The sequence below is a fragment of the Falco peregrinus genome, chromosome 4, assembly GCF_023634155.1.
Source record: "Falco peregrinus isolate bFalPer1 chromosome 4, bFalPer1.pri, whole genome shotgun sequence".
In the NCBI taxonomy this organism is placed as follows: domain Eukaryota; kingdom Metazoa; phylum Chordata; class Aves; order Falconiformes; family Falconidae; genus Falco; species Falco peregrinus.
The window spans coordinates 57,455,265-57,478,179 of record NC_073724.1 but is presented as its reverse complement, the minus strand read 5'-3'; the positions used below and the strand labels follow the sequence as shown (position 1 = coordinate 57,478,179).

Below are 22,915 nucleotides of genomic sequence, written 5' to 3'. Positions count from 1 at the left end.
ACTGGAAGCAATTCCCCAGAAGGCTCCTTCTCTGGAGCCTTGGCCAACTTGCCAAGAATAACAGAGGCAAATCTGATCCCTTGTTGGCTCAGTAAGCTGGGCTGGGTGATCCTGGAGGTCATGCCAGCCCCTGTTTTCTGTTTCCAGGTGAGCAACACAGGCAAAGGGTCACTGTTACGATCATGCATTTGTGACCCGCGCTAGCACAGTAATAACAGGTGAGGTTCTCCTTCCTCTTTACTGCTCCGTGACACAGGTGACTCACCTGACAGGACTGTCTTCCGTAGACAGGGCCCCAGACCACAAGGCCCTGTCAACAGCTGTCCCCATGGAGTGGGGTAAGCCAAAAAAAAAACCAACAAAGCCTCCATCCAGAATAAGGTGGAAAATGAAGAATTTGTGAAAGTGTGGTCTGGCCTGGTGCTTCCAACAGAGACTGGGTTCTGTGTGTCCCAGAGGTCCCATCCAGCCTGATGCATCTGTACAGGACACCTGCTTAGCGGCTCCACTGGATTCAAAGGCTTCACCTATGAGCATGACAGTCAGTTTCACCCTACCTAAAGCACTTCAAACTACGGTGGTTTGAAATAAAAGTGACCAAAACCTTGCACAATACCTTATTGGCTTAACCCCGAAAAAAGCCTGATTTGCTCCATGCTTTTTTTGCTTCCAAAAACACTACCAGAGCTGGGAGGCAACAACTTTGTAATGCACTTACTGAGCTCTGCAGATCTGGTGCTCTGAGCTACTCCTCACTTCTGAGACGCTTTCCTGCTTCTGCCCAGCTTGTGGGAGGCACAAAGCTCTGGCTCTGGTTGTTCTGCTTTCCTTGGGGCATGGGCAACAGCCAGATCACTTATTCTAACTCCTTGCTTCCTGGCTAGCAAAGCTTTTTTAGGGAGGTTTCATCCATATTTCCTGAAGACTTAAAGCCACCCACAGCAGACAGGGAGAAAGAGAACAGCCATAGACCATGGTGCTGCAGGGGGAATCACCAAGTGGCAGCCTGGTATCTGAAGTTCTGGTAGCATGGCCAAGTTTAACCATGCAACTACGTGTTATTCTACTGAGGCAGAACCTGCCCTGGTTTATGGACCCCACTCTTCCTGGGAAGTCTGAAATACACAGGTGTCACAGCTGCGATGGAAAACCATGATGCCCATGCAGGAGAGAGGGGCTTTGCCAGCATAAGGTGGCTGCAAGCTAACAGGGTGGCATTGTTGCAGCACAGTGGCGTTTTCCTGGTTTAACATTGTCCCGTGCTGACATTGAGCCCAGGCTTTGCTCTTAGAGGGTTTTTTTTTCATGAGTTGACAACCTTTGTGCTGTAGTGTTTCTCATACACCAGCTGCCCCAGAGCCCTGCAGAGAAACTGGTGGGAGATGCACAGTGAGGAAGATGGCAATGCCAGGCCATCACAGGACAATGTGGCTTCTTCCTGTTGTCCTCCTTTTCCTTCGGATGGTGCAGACAGGTATAGCCTTTGCTTTAATTTGGCTTTCTGCTTCTTTGCCTAAATTGCACAGGTAATTATTTGCCATTATTTGTGCTTTGTGGACCGAGGTGACATTAGTAGCTTTGTTTTCTCACCTCCATTGCTCCTGTTGTTCTGCTGCAGTGCAGTGACATCCAGGGCTGAGTCACCAGAGGAATACCATTTTGGACTGAAGCAATTGTGTCAGTGTAAAATATGACGTTAATATGTCAGTATGCGGGGTTTTCAAACTGACAGCACAAATGATGTGCTATTCTTCATGTCCTCAAGAGATGTGATAATTAAATAAGCCTTACTATCCATTCGTAAGATATTGGGTGACAAAATGAACCCCACAAGGTTTAACAGTGCAGAGGGAATGAGAACCCTACACCGTCACTCACTGTGCTTGTGTAAGTCCCAACACAAACATCACATCTCCTCTTGAGGAAACGTCCCACCTGTCTTTCAGGTCAGACCCTGAGATGCTTCTCTACATGGTAAGCACGTGAATCATATTGCAGACATGAGGCATGCCTTGTTATTTAATTTTTCTGTAAAAGTCATTTGGTGGTTACAGAGGGCTGGTTGAAGGCAACTGAACAAACACCTGAGTCATCCACATTACAAAGGCCATGAGTTAGGAGATTTTGACATTCCAGAGATGAGGTCGGAAAGGTACTTAGTGGGACACAGGGTGCCCTGAGAGTCTTCAGGATGTTCCAAGGAAAATTTTCCCATATAAACATGTAGAAAGCAATTTTGAGTGCACTTGTCTACATTTGATTTTCATCAACAGACTAGAAGTGTCTGACAATACAAAGATGGAAGAAGAATTTAATAAAAGTAACTGTAAATTGACAGAGCTCATGAAGGAAGTAAGAAAAATATCAGGAGAATAAAATTAATTGAACTTTTAAAAGAGAGAAAGATCAGGCTACTTATTAAAAAACCCACAAAACCCCAAAGTGTTTAAGGCACATGTCCAAACTATCCCAAGGTCAAGAAAGGACAGGAAGTTTGATTAAAATCGGGATCTCCTTCATGACCTGACCTCCAGAAGGAAGTACAGAAAAATATAGTTCTGTATAAAAGAATTGCAAACATCCTGGCATAAAACCAGAAAAACTAAGGAGTAAATACAAGATAAATATGATGTGAAAATCAAGAGCTGATGTAAGTATATCGACACTGGAAGAGAGACAAAGAATGTTAGTCTGCTTACAATGGAGAAGAAAATCTTTATTCCTTAAGGTACCAGATTACTTGTGTCCAACAAGGAGGAAGGAAACTGCCAAGCTGCACTAGTCAGGAACAAATCACATCAGTCTCCTCCAAAGACAGGATAACGGGCTGGGTGGCTGCAAAAGATGCAGTACATGTCAAGTCTCTCCATTAAGGGAGGCTTCTAGCATCGTTTTATTTAACACTTTTGTTGCAACAGAAACACTGGTCTGGGTGAAACTACTGTAAGTTTGGTGCACATCTGGTTGAGAAACCGTGCTAACTGATTGAAAGATTACATGGAGGGCAGGGCTCTACACAGGTGAGCCTGAGAACCTCTGATACTTGGTATTTTCCACAGTGACATGCAAGACGGAAGAGAGTGTTTACTCACTGCATTTGTAGCTCATTCCAGACTAAAAGGACTACCGTAGGTCGAGATGAGAGTTCAAGACAATCTTGTATAACTGGAACAGTGGTCCAACATAAACAGGAGGCAATTCAGTAAACAAAAACCCAAAATTTTACGCTTGATCCTACAACACACAACCAAGGAAATTTGTAAAGTGTGTAGTAAAAGCAAGAAGTCTTCTCCATTTTCATGAGGATTAACAGCTAGAACAAGAAGTAATGGGATCTCATCACTCTGAGGGACACTCAGGTTAGCTATTAGGAAACACTTTTTAGACATTATAAGGCTAGTTAAGGAGCGGACTAAGCTGCGTGGGTGAGCTGTGGAATCCCATGCTGAATCTGTAGGAACAGGTTAGACAGCCTCTGTTAGGACCAGTTTACCTCTCCTTGCTCTCACACTGTTAGCACCTGGAAAAGCTCTCTCATTCTGCCAATGATCTTGCAGTGCCAGGGACTGGGCTAAGTTGAGTACTGTAAGCCGTATACAGATGGAAAAGGAATATTGCAAAGGCCTACGAAGAAACCAATACTTTGTTTATTACTGATACTTCAGTTGTTGCTAATTCTAGCCTTTTACCCACACCTATGTTCATCTTTGCCTTGGTATGATGGCTGTTCTGGTGAGCACAGCTTACCCTTTGCTTTGCCCTCAAAGAGCTGCCAGTTATAGCTGGGAAACAGAGCATAAGATGTACAATAGTAGTGTACAACTGTTGTTATTACTAAGGCCTTCAGCAGGAATTGCACAGAATTTCCCAAAATGGTGGGGCATTTGACTAATGTTTGCAAGCAAGGTTTTATGAGCTGCTTGTGCTTTTATGAAATGACCATGAATTTGTAAGCTGCCTATACATTTGGCTCCTTTGCAGTCATACCAAGTGCATGCTAGGTCAACAATGGGGACTGCGAGCAGTTCTGCAAAAGTGAAGGTGAAGGAGTTGCATGTTCCTGTGCTGCTGGCTATGCCCTGGGCAATGAGAACAAAACCTGCATTCCTGTAGGTATGAAGCCAAACTTTTAAGTTCGTTCTATGGGACGCATCTTCACCACGTTTTGGAAGTGCTGGTGTGTTGCAGTGCTGTTGTAGCGTAAAGAATAATGCTAATTGTTCACGCCTTTCACACGGCTTGCTCAAGGTGTTGCTGACAAATTTAACAAGATCTTAGCTAAAGGTCATAATTTAAGTAACATCAAATTGTGCAACTGTGAGTGATGTGTAGTAGCAAAAATAGCTTACGGAAGTGTTCTGTGCAAGTGGGTGCATTCTCGGAGCAGACAGCAAAGCCCACATCCCAGCAGGTATGAAAACATGAGAAACTGATGATTACAACAGAGCTCAGATTCCTCTTCTCCCACAGACTGAAACAGGCCTTTCATGCTTCAGGAGAGTTTGTTAGAAAGGAACAGGTTAGATTTATCAATTTTCAAGGCCTCTGGGGTGTGCTGAACTACAGATCCAAACAAGTAGGAACCCAAGAAACACCTCCCTTTTTACAATACACAGTTCGCAAGGACTCACTGTGATTTCAGTGGTCGTGTGATTGCAGTTATGTCTCTCTTGTTTCCCTTCAAATATCACCTGTCCCATTTAAAAGGAATACAACCTGCCTTTCTATTTTCTTCTAAAAGCAGGTTTTCTGCAGTCAACATGTCAACATAAATACATGAATAACTACTGACATTGAATTTAAATCCATCAGTTTTGCCTGCATCCAGAGTGAACAGTAACAATTATTCTGCCTATTCTTCTGTCTGTATGCTGATATTTGTTATAATGCTTTTTGTAGTTTTATACCAAATTGCTGTCATGAGCTTGTAATTCCCAATGTAGAATACTTTGTTCTGCTTCCCAGTTACAAAAGATTTAATAACAGCAGGTACACGAAAATAATTATGGCAATAATGTAAGATGTTTAATTTTTTAATACTTTGAAAATCCTGTAACCATTTTCCCACTTGCTCAAAATGGCCAAGTTTTAGAAGTGGAAAATTATTTTCATTTTTCAACCATTCTGGTCATTTTGCATTTGCAAGGGTTTTTTTAGTGTCTTGAAAAATCTAGCAGAGTCAACCCTGGTTAAGGACACCTGCATACCTGATTCAATTGCAAAAGGCTGTTGTCAAGGAGTCTGCCTTGAACTGTTAAGTTTTCTGTTGTTTTCATGAAGAGTTGATTCCCTGAAAGTGACCTGCTTCCCTGCAAACCATTTTCCTCCACTGTAGGTACCTATCTGTAACTCTAAAGACTGCTTTTGACTGCAAAACCCATGTTCCACCAGGTTGAAATAATTTCTTATGATGAGCAGGATGAGATGCACTGGAAACTGGATTTACTTTCCTGACCATGAAACTGTCCCTTATACCAAGGGCTCTATCAGACAAGGTCTCTTGAATGGCACTTTGGTGACAGAAATTTTTTTCAGCAGCAACTGTCTGTCCTTCTGCTGGAGGTTGCTGTCCCTTGCGTGTCACATGCCTTGGTGCCTCAGGGACAGCACAGTCTTCCATCTACGTGGGGGATGACCGTGGTCTCCACATCCTATATATTGGCTTAAATCAGCAAGAAAGGTAGCTCTGAGCTAAAGTGAAGGCTGGTAACAGCAGCTCAGCCTTCACCTCTCTTTGCTCAGTTTTATGGACAGGCCCACCTTGCTTTCAGCAAGTGATACATGCCTCAAAGTCCCACTACCATCCAGACACCAAGTCTTAGTGTTTTGGGTTTGCCTTTGCAGTCAAGTATCCGTGTGGTAAGCTTCAGAGAAACCATGAAGCCAGTGGAGAGAAAGTCACAGGAACCACAGCAAGTCCAGGTGCTCATCCTGGCAATGAGGAAACCACCGAGGCCCCAAGCAGCCATCCAGAGGTCACCAGGGAGGCTGGCAGTTTACCCAGTGCATCCCCGTAGCAGCAAAGAGCCCTTGTCCTCAGATGTTCTACACCTGACACTGCTCACCAGGACTGCAGCCATTTATTCCACATCCTGCTCATCCCCACTTGCCAAGGGGACCTAGCCTGATTTGGGTGTCAACATTTTGGGTGGTTGTTCCACTCTCCTGAGTACTGTGTTTCTGTACGGGTCTCCTACCGTGAACGATGTTGTGCCTCCATTTCAGCACCAAGCAGGTGCTGTGAGGGGGCGGCTAGGAAAAGTAGGGTTGCAGATACAGGGGACAGAGCTGGGTGAGCCGCAGGGCTCCTTCCCTGCCAGCCACCCTGTTCTCTGGGTTGCAGCATGGTGGTATCAGAAGAATAGCCTGAGTTCCTGTTGTGACCAAGAGCAAAGTGAAACAAAAAAAAAAACGAAGCAGGAGCAGTGCTATTACAATATTAGCTAAATTTTGTTTAAAAAATAGCAACCAAAACCTGTTGATAAAATAACTGAATGCACAAACTCCACTTTGAGCCAGGAAAAAGGTCTGTCTCGACACGTTTCCTGCTGTGGTGGCTCCCACCACCTCTGAACGAAAGATGCCTTTGACAGAAAATACTCATGAGAATGTCTACTTAAAGAAAATTGCTTGAATCTCAGCTAGCTGTTCAGGATTTCTCTGTACATGTGGTTTTGTGCTTTATGTTTCTTCTCTCTCTTTGCAGACTGTTCTACCAGCAGATGAGTGAGGTGGATGGTTTTGTGGGGGAACAGTTCTGAATGAGTATTTTATACTTTCTGGAGCTCAGTGCGTTAACCAGTCTAAAGACTTATGTGTCGTTGTTGGTAAGTGCTTCTCATTTTGCCCTTTACTACAAAAATTTTAACATTTCCCATGTTCTAGTCTCCATATGCAAGACACTGAACTCTGCAAGAGCTTTTTCTTACTCCTGTTATCTCTCACTGCCTCATCTTGTCGCTTGACTGACAGTGAAATACATGTTCAACTTTGTTGAATGGACAATTTCTTTAAGCTTGGCTTGGCCTAGTGTAGCTTGTATATGATAGAAGCCAAGTGTAAACTGGGAAGGTATGCAAGCAAGTAAGGTTGAGCTGGTGTAGTTAAACTGATCTAACATTACACCTTTATTCAATTTCCTGTGTTGGCCAAACCTTGAAGAATTCCATATGCCTCATTCAGATGTTAGCAATAACTGTTTTGACAGCGTGTAGATAGTAGTCTGTCAGAGGTTGTGTCTACAGAGATCATAGAATCATCAGATGGTTTGGGTTGGAAGGGACCTTCAAAGATCACCTAGTGCAACCCCACCTGCCATGGGCAGTGACATCTTCCACTAGATCAAGTCGCTCAAAACCCTATCCAGCCTGGCCTTGAACACTTCCAGGGATGAGGCAGACATCAGAGTAGTTCCAAGGTGGCTTTTGTTTTCACTGCCAGGCTGTCAGGAGACTTGCACAACCTTGTGGCTAGGCTCAAGTCCTTGTTGTGAGTGCAGCATCCATGGCAGAGAATCAGGGCTCCCCAGGATTACATTCCTCCCCCTGCTTGCTCTCCCAGGATTTTCTGCAGTCTGTAACCCAACCAGAAGGACAGTGCTGATGCTCCTCCAAAATGGCTGCAAGTTCCTCCACCTTTTAGAAATGGTGATGTACTCGATGTACTTCGGCTTTGGCAAGAAAAACGTTTCTGCAGGTGGTGAACAGAACTGGCTGGTGACAGTCCAGGTGTTTAGCTGAATTATAATCCATTTTAACTGCACTAAGCATTAACTCTTTGCAGAGTATGTGCTTCCTCTCTGCTGGCTGAGCAAAGCTCAGCTGACGTTTTTGTAGCTTCTGTACACACAAAGACCTGTGCTGCTTATAAGCATGCATGCTGATAACTATGCTTTGTATGAGGAGTGTACATCAGGCAAGTAAATGGGATTAGCTTGTGTCACTCATTGCTGGCTCTTGAGCAAGACTACCCATGACCATAGTCCCCTGTTTTGGACCAGCTGGTGTCTAGCTGGGGCTGAGGGATGCATTCCCATTTTGTTGCTCCTAAACAGTTGTCTGCAAAGGAGCATTTCTTCTTCAGTTTAAGAAGCTCTCCCTTGTTCATGAATCTGCTGCTTCCACTTTCATATTCTCTATACAAAGACTAGCCTAAAGCTCCACAACTTATTTGTCCCCAAAATCAGCCCTCTGACAGAGGACATAGTAAAACCTGGCCTCTGCCCTCTCCCTCTCTTTAGAGCTGACAGTGATTGCTGTGATTCACCTGCAGCTACACCAGCGCTGTTCCCAACGGGAAGGGAGAGACCAGGCAGGCAGGGAGCAGCAGGGCCCGGTCCCCTCCTCTACACATCCCTCAGGTGTAGGGATGGTGCTTTGGGGACCCATCGATACACAAGGCACAGAGAAGTTTTTGTCGTTGGTTTGTTGGGCAGGAGACAAGTCACCTGCATGGAAAATGATGACATTGAGGACAAGGAGGTGGCTTGCTCTAGCCTTGGGAGGTTTAGCAAAAGGGGTGACAGGGCCATGAGGTTCAGCAGCATTTTGTCTGCTGCCCTGTGCCACATGGGGGTGGACAGGCATTGCCCACGGGGGGCTGCAGTGGGGCTGCAAGCACATCAGTCAGTCATGCCTGCTCCTACTTCCTCGCCCTGCCAGCCCGGACTCAGGGTAACCTGCAGCACAGAGGAAGCCAGTGGGGTTTTGAGGACCATGCCACAGAAAAAATGGGGCAAGAGGGGAGACAGAAGCCAGAAACTTGCCTGGTCCACCTGCAGCGCAGTTGGCTCAGAGTAGAGGGGCTTGGAGGGCCCCTGTTATCAACTCACTTCCAGAAAGTCGAGCATTGCCAGGTCACTAACCACCAACTTATACATCTCTCTGCACATGAGAGAAAACACATCCTTCCATTTTCTTCTGCCCTTGTGCTCCCAGAGCTGTGGTCTGGCAACAGGCACACAGGACCAGGGTGGGAGGCACTGTACAAGGCAACACTGGAGGGGTCTGCTCCTTGTGGGCCCAGTCCCTGTCCCTCCTCCTCCTCCCAGCTCTGCAGCAGCAAGCAGCTGTGGGCTTTGCCTTATCCCAGGGCTTCCAGCTCCCCGTCGAGGGATGATGCAAAGAGAAGAGGCTGCAGAGAGGTAAGGTGGAGGAGAGGGGAGGCTGGAGCTGTTTCTGTGAGCCTGCACCTCCTGCCATGGGGCAGGTGCACCACAGTCCACTTCACCTTGAACCACCTTAAGTGTCCAGGACTCACAATTAATGGTTGTGACTGCACGCTGCTCAGTGAGAGGACACCCCCAGGGAGAAATGTGGCTGCAAGCCCAGCCATCAGCTTTCATTATTTGCTTCATGCGGAGGTAACATTTTCTGGAAAATAATTGTTGTCCCTTTTTGCTAGCTGAGGTGTTTCCAAAAAGCATGTGACAAGAGTTACTCGGGACGGCTGCCCTCAGCCGCCCCTGTTGCAGCAGGGCTGATGGCCAGCCAGGGTCTGCAGCACGAGGTGGGTGGCGTTGGCATGTCCCCATCACTGTCCCACCACTATCCGTGGCAGCTGGCCTGCCAACTCGCTTCCCCTGGCTGGCCGCACTGCTGCGGGGGGGGTGTGTGACGATGGGACTTTCATGGGAACCAGCTGCTAAAGCAGGAACAACTAACTCAGTTACTCCAACCTGAGGAACTGCAGATTTTGTATCTGACACGGCGTGCAGGCTTCAAGGGGGACATAATGCTTCAGAGGGGCTACAGGCAGGGTGCCAGACTCCTTAATGAAACACGTTTCCATGTGCTCACTGTGGTAATTAAAGGAATGGAAAAAGAAATCCCAGTAACTCTTCATAAAGAAAGATGTGAGGAAAGGACTGCCCTTTTAAAACCCTCTCTTTATGCAATTTTCCACAGCAATATGAAAATTAAAATGTAAAGCCTGTTGCATTGATATCAATACAGAAAAAGCAAAGTCAGTGCCTTCACGTACTTAGTACACTGTGGCTCATTCCCAAGGACACAGCTGCTCAGTCAAGGAATACTTTTTTTAAAAAAAAAAACAACACACAGTAAGGAAAAAAAATGGCTATGTAAACAAAGACCTGATGAAAATACAGCTTCTGAAGGTCTGTGTTGTTAATACTAACCTAATCTGAATAGTTACCATAGATCTACAAGGGGTCCTTAATTTACATAGATTTGCAAAATGTAAACAGCTTGTTTTAAAAAAAATAAATCCGCAGATCTGCATTTTTGTGCTGGATTCTGCAAAGTCCTGTACTGACATCAAGTGGTGAAACATTTTTCACGCCAAAGGGAGCCAGACTCGCAGTACTGCATACGCATGCATATGCATGGGGCGATGCTCGTTATCACGGGAAGGTAAAAGGTAGGTAGACCCAGGCTGCAGGGGGCTGCAGCAGCAGCATTGCTGGCAGGAGCTCCCATGGGGATGGACAGCCAGAGGAGTATGGAAAAGCAACGCAGTCACCGCCGTGTGAGGCAAGAAGGGCGAGGTGAGCCTCCACTGCAGCTCCGGGTACCCAAGGTGCTGGCTGAGCCCCCCAGCACCCACTAGATGTGACCACTGGCAACAGTGCCCCCGTTCCCCAGCCAAGAAGCCCCCTGCTGGGACAGGTACAATGGGGTTTGGTGGCCTCAGGGGACTAAGGAGAGCAAAGAGAGCTCATTTACTACAGAAAGCTCAACACACGGCTAACCAGAGAGGATGGAAGGCTATACCAGTTCTGCAGAAATATCAGGGAGAGAACAATAAATACGTAAGGTTCTGAACTGTCTGTGAATAATACCAAGCTCGATATTACAAGGGTTTTAAATCTGAGTGAACTTCTGGAACAACACCCCTGCAGAGACTGTCAGGAAAACCCTCCCATCGTACGATTCCAATCTGGAGGTTAATTATTTGCTGAAGGCATCAGGGTCTGTGATGTGAGCTGTAACATCAGCCTCGGGCTGCCAGGAACTGGTCTTGGTGAGGCGCGTGGTTTGCTTCACTCACCTGCTCCGGTACTCCCTGCAGCTAGTTTTGAAAGCTGCCATTGATGGAAAGTGAAGTTTAATTTGGGGCTTTATGCATAAATGCTCAGATCAATTATGCCTCGTTAAAAGAACTGCATACTCAAATAATAGCTGCGTATTTATGACATTAAAACACAGAATGGTCTCTACTTAATCTAACTCAGATTAAGAAAAACACTTTTCCTCTCACCAGTTGCTGCTCTGCCTGTAGAAACAACTTCTGCCTGTCCCAGGAGCTGCCTGTGCTGGGAGTGAAAAAACCCTCCCTGCAGCATCCTTGCCATTGCACTCCCTTGAGTTCATCCTTCCTCTTGCCCCAGGCTAGGCAGGAGGGCCGCCCCGGCCGCTGGGTGCATGGCACAGCAGCCCAGGGAGGTGCTCTGGTCCTCGCTGTACTTACACCTCCTTGCACGGACTCTGCGTGTTGTGAGACCAGCAGCCTGAAGTCAGGAAGACTTTCCCATGCTCTCCTTCACAGCTGGGCAGTACAAACCCGACAGTGAAAAAGAAAAATGCCGTATCTATTCAGATACACCCCTATGGGGGAAATCGCACGCTTTGGTTGCTTTGTTGCTCCGAAAGCTGATAGGATTTGACCAGTGCAGCTAAGCCTTGGGAAGTGTTTTGTGGGGACAATGGATGAAAGAGCCACGCCATAAAATGGATCCCTGTAGTCATCATGCGGCTTGTGCAAAGGGTGCAAAGAAATGTCTTTACTGTTGATCTCTCCCTGTTTTGCGTTATGGTAAGAGAAGGCCAGGGGGTGGAGGAACACCCACACCTCGGTGGAGCTGGCAAACCTGCTCCACCTTCAGCCAGTGCACCACGAGATGGGGAACTGCTGCACCACTGACCAGGGTTTTTTTAAGGGTGGTTTTTTTTATTTTTTTCATGTGTTGACATTGAGGCCAGGCTTTGCCCTTAGAGGTTTTGTTTTTTGCCTGAGCAGCTGGACTTTAAACTTCCACACCTCTCATGTAGCCATTTCCCTCACCAGCAGCAGGAATGCAGGCAGGCGGCCGTTAGGCTCAGAGGGTAACATGGCAAGGTGCTCTTGGACAATATTGTTTCTTCTCCCTGCCCTTTTCCTTCAGGCAGAGCAGACAGGTATGGCCTTTGTTTTGTTGCAGCTTTAATTCTGATTTGTGCTCCTGCTCCTCTAAAAGCCCCAGTAATTTTGTACCTTGTCTCGTGTTTACTTTGTAGCACAGGGTGACATCACTGAAAACCATCTGTTCCTTATTTTCCTTACATTTCTCCTGTTAATTTCATATAGCTAAGTAAAAACTGCATGAAGTTACTGAGGCAATGTAATGTTGAAGTGCCATCATTTACACCGGGGTAATATTTCACCTTTTCTTATCATTCTTAATGAGTGCCCCAGATATTAAAGAGAATTTTGTTTTATATTTCTAGTTGTTGCTGAAATAAAGAGTCCTATGAAAGATGCATGCTTGTTATAGCTTGAAGAAATGTATGTTTCTGCACTAATCCTTCACGGTTTGTCAAAAATAAGGAGGAGCTGGGCAAGGAAGAAAAAGAGGGTGACTGCTTCAGAAGGTCAAAACACCCCTGGCAGCAGCCGATGCGCGCTGCCAGTTATGCTGGATGCATTGGAACCACTTCATGGCAGAAATGTGCACTGGGGTGCCAGATAACACTTTAAAATGCAAAACACAGTCATGAAGCTTTTTCATTTTTCTTTTTTCATATCACATGCAAGCCTGTTGCTTATCGGATACCCTTCAAAAGCATAACTAAGCATTTGCATGCAGTTTCAGAAGAATTTCATTATTGCTGTCACTTTTTCCAGTTCTAATATTATTATTTCAACCTTTGTGCCTAGCAGTGCTGGGCCCCCAAACGCTGTATAAAACAAACAACAAAAAAAATCCCCAAACCCCAAACAACAGTCCCTGGCCCAACGTGTTTACTTTCCAAGCGCAGGCGAACCGACAAACATGTGCTGACACACACAGCCACGTGCTGCTTCATGACAAAGGCAACAGGCTCCAGCACAGCACAGCTACCCAGCTGGCAGGCAGTTCTTGTTGCAGGCATCATTGCAAAGAGTAGTCTTCAGATCTGATAGCTGTCATGGTTTTGATCTCTCCTCCTCTTTACTCAAATCAAAAAGATGATGGTGTCTTCCACATAAAGAACAGTATATGATATAGCCCTCAACTTTGAGGGGTAGCTTTTATTTATTCTCCTTAAGAAACATTTGTTTGAGAACTCAGCCATGTTACAGCTTTGCTTCTCAGCAAAAACAACCCCGTGACCTAAGACTGAAAGGCATCAGTTTGGATCCATCATCATAAATTAATACAAATCATTTTCACTTCTGATGAGTCTGAAAGCCCTGTGCAGTCTTAGGAAATAGCTTCTGCCTTTATGATACTGCTTTTTCCCTTTCCCTGGCCATGCCACAGCAATGCTGCTCTGTGTGTCTCGTGCAGGAAGAAAATGCATCGGGAAGGGCTGCAGATTGTCCCTGCTTGACAGCAAGTCGGGCACTTCCCAAAAGTAAAAGGTCACCACTCCTCAGTTGAGTTTGGGCTGAGGAAGCAGGGCTCTTTCAGTATGTAAGTTTAATGTGGCTGAAACCCCGAATCAGCCAAAGGGGTTTCTCCCTAGAACGAGGATGTAAAAGTATATAAGGAAATGAATTTAAGTACTTATGGTAGAGTTTTGTCATACAACGTTCCAGTGTTTATATCAGCTAACGACGCAAACAACATTATCAAGAGACAGAGGCGTGCCAGTTCCCTACTTTTGGAGGAGGTCCTCCAAGGCAGCTTGGAAAGGGAATGCCTTGAAGAGAGATGTACGCATGAAGAAGCGAGAGAAGTATTTGAAAATGATGAAATGCTCGTAAGTACTTTGTTTTCCTGCATACATAATAAAAATTACTGCCTTGGTCCTTTACTATCAAATACAGCTCCACAGCCTGCTTCATTTGTTTGAGTTTCTCTCCATGGGAAATCTTTGCACTTTCCACCTCAGCAGGTAGAAAGCAGGTGTCTTCAGCCATCAGAATGGAAATGCAGAGGTCAGATCTGACACTTTTAAAGTCCCTGCCTGAAAGTGACGTGTCCTGTAGCCTGTGTTGTGAAAGTGTATGGCTCTTGTCCCTTCCTGACCACACAAGAAATACAGCTTCAGCATCCCCTAGGGACCAGGAGGGTGGAGGGGATGTTAGGACGGAGGGAAGCAATGCACCAGCAGGTAGTGGGACCTATAGGAAGAGGCTCACTTAGCTGGTGGCTGCAGATGCCCTCATGGAAGAAGCCCTGCTGCCACGTCCAGCTGGATGCTGTGCTCTTTAATAAGTATCTGGCCGGAGACCGTGCTTGCAGGGAAAGCAGCAGCAACAGCCATAGGGCTGCCCGTGGGTGGTCCTGGTGCTTTGGGGACAGTGGGGAGAGGTGTCCCCACAGGGAAAGCAGCGGCAGAGCTGGCTGACAAATGCAGGGAAAAGCGAGGCACATGGTGCTGGTGACCTGCAGCTCTGCTCTGTGCTGACCCAGCTGCCTCCAGCAGCATCTGCTGTGGGCCAAATGGGATGGGATGGGACAGGATGGGGTTGCTTCCCAGGCCACTGCCTGCTGAGGAGACAATGGCCAGGCATTTCTTTTCCGGGAAGCCCTACTGCTAAAGGATCAGCTGTTCCTCTCTGGGGATCTAAAGTGTTTGTTTTCCTTTATAGCTTCTTAAGAAACTGTAAAGGAATTGTAAAGGAATGAAGCTGGTTTAATTAACAATATACAGCTGTGGGCTGGCTTCAGGGGCGATGGGTTGGCTGGTGTGGATAATGTGCAGCTGTGGCTGGTTCCTGCTAAGTAGTTAAATAGCTCTAAGGGGTATATGGAAGAGGAGCCCTGGATGAAAAGAGGCCTGGAAGAAGCAGAGAGAGGAGAGTGCCCTGGAGGTAGGAGAGACAAGGAGAAGGATGCAGCAGAAGCAAGAAGCAGGGTGGACTGGCCTGAAGTGTATGAAGGAAACAGCACACACAGTAGATGAACTGTTGAAACCTTGTGGGGGATTGGTGGCTGTGCTGGGGCAAGGCGTGGGGACTACTTATTGAAGTTAACCTGGTATGGGATGGTAAAAGCCTTGTTGCAGCTGCCTGGTTTTGAGAGTGCTGCAACAAGAAACAATAAAATAAGCAGGATGCAAACGCTCTCCCATCTCAGTCAAATTTTGCTGGCAGGGCAGAACTTGCAGATGGGCAACTGTGCAAATGCTACGCCATAGTATATATTCTCTCATATTTTGTTTTATCAAAATATTCATGGAAGGTGATACTATCTGAAAGTTAAAGTCTGATTTCCCTTTTTTGTTTTTCTTTGTTTTTCCAGAAAATGTTTTGGGATGCCTACTACGGTAAGCTGGCCTCTTGATTTCTCTCCTTCATAGCACTGTCATGTTATGAACATCATGATACAGTCTAGTGCTGAATTTCTGAGAGTTTTTAGTAGTTTACAAGGAACAGCCAGTCACTATTAGTCATGTCTATAGTAAAGCAGGAGAAAGTCTTGATGTGAAAGCATTAAAAAAATTAATAAATAGAAAAAAATGTGTAAGACTGCAAAGGGAATGAAAGTTGAAGGTGAGATGTTATCATAGTAAATAGGCTATTTCTTCTCCTGAACTTAAGGCTGTTCTGGCACAACCTGGGGCCTGAGAAAGCCTGCTTTGCTGATACAATAGAGCAACACAGCTATACCAGTAAAACCTCCCAAATACAAACCTACCACCTCAATGTGAGTGAGAAAAATGGGTGTTAAAAGCTACTGGGCTGTCTGCAAACTCTAGATGCTGGCAGTCGTCATCCCTTGGCAGCTGTCAAGGCAAGAAACAAATCTGTAAAAGCTGAGAGGCTGATGTAACTAGATGCCTCCGGAACAAGGAGCCTGGGGAAACAGCTTATGGTGACTATGCCCTATTCCCTCCATTTTTCTGCATACCTCATCCTAAGTTTTTCTCTTGCTTTCAACTTTTATTAATGTCTAATCTTTGTTTTAGATAGTGGGTATGAAGGTGGCAAAACCAGTGGTTAGTATTAATTTTCTGCAGGGGCCACTAAAACGCTGAGTCCAGGGAACCATTACATAGGAGAATCCCATCAGTCATATAAATGTTACGAGGAATGACGCTAAATATCTGGCCTTTCATTACTTCTGTGAGGGTGGGATTAACTTCTCCTAATTTCAGTCACAGTTTGTACTAAGCATGTCGTGCAGGCTTCCTCTCTAGTCTATGAAGAGAGAAGGGCAACCAGTGGAGAATGGTCCATCCAAACAAGCTTAGCCATAGTTAGGATGCGTCACTGGCTTTGGCCTCAGGGGTGGCTTCCTTGCTGTATTTAAATGCCATTGTGTCCTGTCTTCTTCCTACAGAACAGCAGCATGTTTCCTTCTCTGTGATGTCTTTTCTAACATTTTGAAGAGCATTGCTGTGCATTTCCATGGCTTCTTTCCTCCTCACTAAAGAAACAAAACCAATTTTTCTATCCTGTCTTCCAAAAATCTCATTGCCTAGACATCTGGTATCCATGTTGCTGTTGTCCCGTAGCCCGAGGTGGGCAAATCTGTGTAGTAAGGGAGGCCTGGGGAGAAGGGCTGAGCACCCACCCAGCTGCTGGCTCATCCTTTGGCTCTGTTTGTACTGCTCCACCTTGGTCTCGTCAAGCTAAAGCTGACATAGCAGCATCTTGCTGTAGTGTGGATGTATGCTGTCAGGGCACTTGGCCTGAAGTCACGCTTGTCCCTGACACTCTCTTACTAACAGTATAAACTTAGCTGTTGAGAATTTCTCTTTAAACAGTTTTGCAAGCAGCTTTGTGCATGCCTCATAGCAGTCTGTTTTCTGAGCTCACTTAATGCCTGAGGCATTTCTGTTCTATGATGTTCACTGATTCCCCATTAGGTCCCTTATCCTATAATACAATTAGATTTAATTGGTTTGGATTATTCATGAAAAATACGTGGTGGTTGTTACTTACCACCTTCTTATTTTGCTGGATGCTTACAAACAGTTTGTTTAATCTTTCCAGTAACTTTTATATTATATATTTTATAATTATTAATATATTATATAAATCAATAACATTATATAAATTAATGAAATACGTAAATCAGCATGATTTATGTATAATTCCTTGAATCTTCTCTTTCCTACTTTAATAAAGCTAGGGGCTAGGTTTACTTTTTTCCCCAGTCTTGCAGAACCTCACCAGACCCCAGACATTTTCTGAGACTTCCCTACCTATATTTGAGTATGAATTTCAGAGGCTTGAGACCATCTAACTTGCTCCAGGTTGTAAGTGTAGCCCTTCCCTAGCTCCAACTACTCACTGCTGCTGCTGGATGTCTTTGCCCCTCAACTCTGCCTGCTCAGCTGTGCTGATGACACACACACACACCCCCACCAAGCCCACCCAAAAACCCTCCCAGGAGAGCAAAAGTGTGCCAGGGTACGCTGGTGGCATCTGACTGCAGGTGGGCTGAAGGTGGTAACTACTTTAAGCCAGCATTTTAGTACAGCTAACACTCAAAAACAGATGTGCCCATCTGAGCAGATGGTGGTTTGTGGTTTTTTCCAAGTAGTAGGCAGAGTTTTCACCTTTCCATCCCCGATATCCATTATGGCAACCTGCAGACTGAAGTTAACCTCTCCAATGAAGTTTTAAATTTTAAAAAGGTTGGAGAGCATGTCCCAGGTTAGGTTTTTCTGGTTTGCTCACTGATTGATCAGGTCTACGATAAGCAGTTATTTGGAGAATGTTTTCAAACTCTTTTGGAGTCTTTCCACTGGGTAGCTTGAAGGGAAGCTGGCAGCTCTGCATGGTGCTTCACCCATAGTGAGGACATCCTCTGGTTTGCTGGAAAGACTAAGCTTGCTAGTGTCTAAGCAGCTGTACAATAACTGTATAAATGTGTAAAAGCCAGATTTCCTCCTATTTTGATGTTGCTTGCTGTATAATTTTGACATCAGCTTTTTTACCCAGTGCATATCAACCTAACACGGGAGACCTAAAACACACGTCTTGCATGACATTTGTAACAAACGCATGGACTGTAACTCTGCTTTTCCCTGAAGCACAGCATCTGTCCTCCAGAAGCAGGCTCTGCCTCTGGGCACCTCCCAGCCTCTGCCAGGGGCTGCGGGAGCACCTCTGGAACTGGAGACTCAGGCTAGAATCCCTCCCAAGGAGCGGCTCAGTGAGACACAGCCCGTTTCCTTCCAAACTGCTTTTCACTACATGCTGGGAAGGGGGCTGCATAATTTGGGTCGGCAGTGGTGGTGACTTGTCCCTCTCCTGTGGCATTTCTCCAGGTGGCAGGAGGTGCTCATCCAGCCCCTGCCAGCACAACAGTGTGTGTGAGGACAGCATTCGTGGCTACACCTGCACCTGTGCCGAGGGCTATGAGGGAGAGAACTGTGCTTTCGGTAAGGCATTGCTCTACCTTCTAAGCCCTGTCTCCCCCTGTCGTAGGCGGTCCCCAGGGAACGACACACAGCTCTCCCATTACGGCCAGTTATCATATTTTAGGTTAAAACACAGCTCTTGGCAGAGCAGGGGTGATGTGTGCTGCCTGTCTATTGAAATATTATGGCATCCCAAGGTTACGCAGGCTGCCTCTTCTCCCTGAGCTTCCCTCCTCTGGGGACGCAGCAAAAGAGCTGAAGCTAGTCCCCATCACGGGTGGGCTCCAAAGGCAGCCCTGCCACTGCCACCTGCATTCTCCAGTTGCTTGTCCTGCTGTGGTCCCAGGTGGCACATGGCCTGAAGAACCAGGGCTGCAGTGCCAGGGTGGCTTCCCACACACACCCGTGAGACAGTCCCTCAGGACAGAGGGACTCCAGAAAAAAAACCCCACTTCTCAGTATAAAAGGCATAAAACAAAATGGATGCTTTCTGGCACTTAAACCACCCTGGGCCAGATACTACATTTTTATATCTGCCCAGGTTCTACTTTCCAGCCCTTACTGCAGCAATTTTTGCTGGCTCAGAAGTCCCCTTGGGTGGGAGATGCCCTGGCTGCCACAGGGCAGGGTCATTTGCTGTATAAGGGGGGGTGACTGTGACCAGCTTCTTGGGGAGTACAGAAGATGATACAGCTCGGACCAGTGCTGGGAACTGGATCTGCTCAGCCTCAGCCATAGAGAGCCACGTTATGTGAGTTTTTTTGCTACTTCTCCACCTGTGAGCTAGATCCACCATCAAATGGCTGTTTCTCTTGTTGCTTTGTGTTTGCCTAAGTGTGTGTTCAGCTATGGAAAGTTGACCAAGCATGTTTCAAAGGTGATTAATAGCCTGTTTCTTTTTTATCTTTGGCAGCTGTTAATTTTAAGTTTCTTAGCACAAGTATGAGAATTAACAGCTATGCATTTGTTTTTGCTGAAAAATGGGAAGCTTTAGCCACCCTCTTCCTCAAGCAATACCTGCCGCCTTAACATGTGCAGCAGTTTCCCCTGCTGCAGATAGGCAGTGTTTAAGGGAGCAGGAAGAAAACCCATGGCATCCTTCCACATGTTTGCATGGAAGGTCTAGTTTGACCCATGGCTAATGCTCCCCAAAACCTAGAGGTGCAGACAGTCTGATGCAGGGATGTGCTGGGTGAGCACGGTTTGTAACGAGTCTGTAGTTGATGCAAAAACTCAGCTGTCTCCAATTTCTGCTTAACAAGAGGAGAAACAATGTGTGTGTGTGTGTGGGGGGGGGGGAACGCCACCAAGCCAGAGTCCCTACCCACCTCCACACAAAGCAAGTGAAAATCAAGTGCTTAGTAAAGAGGAGAGAAGCCACGCAGGAGTACTCCAGCTGAACTCCAGTCCCCAGTGCTTTTCCTCCACTCGTTCTGTTTAGCTAAAAACGAATGTCATCACCACCCAAAGGAAGGATGTCACCACTTCTGCTACCCGGGAAGCAATTCCTACCGTTGTTCCTGTGCTGATGGCTATGAGCTTGGGAAGGATAAAAAACAGTGCATCGCATTAGGTAGGTGTGAGCATGGAGGTACAGGGGGCACATGCTCAGTGCTGGGGTGGGTAGGCCACTGTCTGATAACCAGATGCGATCAGCTTGCTTTGAGCCTTAAGTGATGAGGTTACTGACCTTCCACACAGGGCAGAAAGAGGAGGCAGCTAGGGGCCACCACCCAAGAAACCAAAGCCGTAGTGAAAGAAGTGATATTTGATCTGAACACTTAAACACAGGTCTGCAGAGAGGACTGCTCACAGGATCACTCATGAGCCAGGTTTACCACTCCTACGCTTGGTAAAGAGTAACTCTGCTGAAGACCTGTCTGTTTGGGAATGAGGTTCAGTTGATTCCCATCAGGCACCTGATGGCCTGATAAATGAAGGGCAATGTTTGCTGCCATATTCATTAGTTTGAAGCAATAGCCGCCTTCAGTATTTCAATCTCACACCAGGTATCTCATTCAATCCCATCCCTTTATAAACCAGGTCTACCAAAAATGCAGTTGTACACTTAGACCCTTGCAGACCCTTGAGCAAGTAGGGCAGCCCAATAGGAGTTCAGCTGTAAACCCACACCTTGGTGACGAAGGCTTGATGTCCACACTCCGTGCACGTTTCAGGTGGGCTTTACTTCAGACTAGGTCTAGTTTGGTCCTGTGGACTAAGCACCCACTAGCTATGAGAGTACATCATGTGCACTCCTGAAGGGTATGTTCTGTTTTAGCTTTACCTGAACACAATCCAGTTTGTGTGACCCAAGACCATCCCACAAGGTAAACAGAAAGCATGATAAATGCAGATAACTAGGAGAATCCACTTGAAAAGTATGCATGCTGTCTGAACCAGAACAGAAAGGCATACATGTCCCTAGAGTAACATCTTCACAAGGAAAACCCAGGATTTACCTTGTTCACATTGGGCCACAGCTGTCAGGTATTTGGCACAATTCAGATACAGGATACAAAGATGAGGAAGCAAACTGTGCTGGTGGTTGGCTGGAGAGGAAGCTTAGTTTCATTAGTGACAGACACAGTGAAATCTGGTAATTGCAAGTCTCATGCAATGACCCAAAACGTTCAGCACAATCACCAAGCTATCAGACTACAGATGTCAAATAAATTATTCCCATTTTCCCCAGCTGAGAAATTGTCCTTGTTCTTCATGCAAAATTGAAACCCTGAAGTGAAGGTAGAAGCAATAAGGTATTTGCAGGTATTAGCTGTTTTGTAACAATACAGCATGAGGTTTTGATTATTTTTTCCTTTTTTAATTCATTTGCTAGATCAATGTGCATGTGGCAGACTTCAAGACAGTGATAATCTGATAAGTAAAACCAGGAAGAAACATGATGAGCGATTTCCTTGGCAGGTATTTCTGGCAATTCATGAAACCCATCGCTCAACCGCGTACAGACAGTGCTACCTATTGTTTTTTTGCATTTCCTTAGGTCCTCCTGCTAAATTCTGAAGGGAAGGGCTTCTGTGGAGGAGTGCTGCTAAAAAGTAACTTTGTATTGACTACGGCAGAGTGTGCCCTTCTGCACAGCCATTTTGAAATCAGGGTTGGTGCTGGTAGGTGATCAAACACATTTTCTCTTGATGCAGCACATCTTGGTATTGACAAGGTAATTTTTTTAAAAAAAGCTTACTGAAATTTTTGCTGCATAAAAACAGTTAAAGGAAGCAAATCCACTGTAGTCTCATTTCAGCACCTAAGTATCTTGAGCTAGATCTGCAGCTGCCCCATACTTCCCTACAAGCCAAGCAGAGAGACAACTGACTCTCAAACAACTCAGAACTCAGCACCTAGGAATAAGCTAAACCAGGTGGACTTAGAGGTGGCTTTTGTTTCATGCCAAAATTCACTACTTTTGTTGGGTATTTGTCCTTCCCACTTAAACTATGCATGCTTCTACCCAGCATGGAACAGCTGTCAGCGTAACATTCCCAGTTTACCTTTACTGCAGCAGTTTTGAGAAATGGTGCTTTTAGTTTCTCTCATGCATGTACTTCTCAGCATGATTAGACGGGTGTCTGTTTGCATGCAGTTTTCAGGTCTCTGATAAATTAGTGCTAAAAGCAGTGAAATATCATTGTTTCACAGGGTCTAAAGGAACAAGTGGAAGTGAGAAGATAATGCAAGTTAGCGAGAAACACATACACATCCGGTATGATGAAGACACTGGTGAGAACAACATTGCGTTACTACAACTCCAAGAACATGTGGAGTGCAACAACCACCAGCTTCCCGTATGCGCTCCTGAAAGAGACTTTGCAGAACATGTTTTAATTCCAGAGCTGGCTGGTACAGTCAGTGGCTGGAGAATGGAAGGTGATGAACTCCAAGGTGATGAGTTGCAGGTTTCATACCTTCCTGCAGAGGACTGCAAACAAATCCTCAACATAAGCCTCACAAACAGGCAATTTTGTGGACACCTTCAGGAGGCCACAGACAAGCAACTGGCCGGAGGAAGCTTTTTAGCTACTGAGTATAAGGGCACTTGGTTTCTGACTGGGATATTGGGGTCCTGGCCACTAGAAGACATGGACCAGGAAACATTTCTCTTCACCAGCACCGCGAGGTATATGATATGGTTTAAACAAAAAATGAAGTAAAACACAAACACAACCAACCCTCCAGCACCAATCTCTACCAATCACTGCAAGGGAACATTTGGATGCAGTCAGTACACCCATCTGAGACTCTGTGATGATTTGCAGCAATGGAAGTAGCAATGATGATATGTATCTAACTCCCATTTGTACAGAAAAGCCCATCTGTCTTTCCTTCTGCTGACACATGATACTGTGAAACATCATCATGTGGTAAACCTAGTTATTTTACTAAAAACTGGCTGAACTTTAAGTTTCCTAGAACTATTAATCCTAAAATTC

General features: G+C 45.8%; 1 protein-coding gene across 1 annotated transcript; it reads left to right on the top strand.

The window, feature by feature from the left end:
• The first annotated feature begins 1,398 nt into the window (after nt 1-1,398).
• Nucleotides 1,399-22,886, top strand: PROZ (protein Z, vitamin K dependent plasma glycoprotein). Its single transcript, XM_055802012.1, is given in 13 exon segments — nt 1,399-1,474; nt 3,982-4,113; nt 5,845-6,013; nt 6,730-6,833; nt 7,215-7,265; nt 11,781-12,137; nt 13,741-13,904; nt 15,392-15,416; nt 18,372-18,485; nt 19,906-20,037; nt 21,304-21,389; nt 21,469-21,592; nt 22,125-22,886. Coding segments are annotated over 13 exon segments (2,046 nt in total). The 3' UTR covers nt 22,637-22,886.
• The last annotated feature ends 29 nt before the right edge of the window (nt 22,887-22,915 follow it).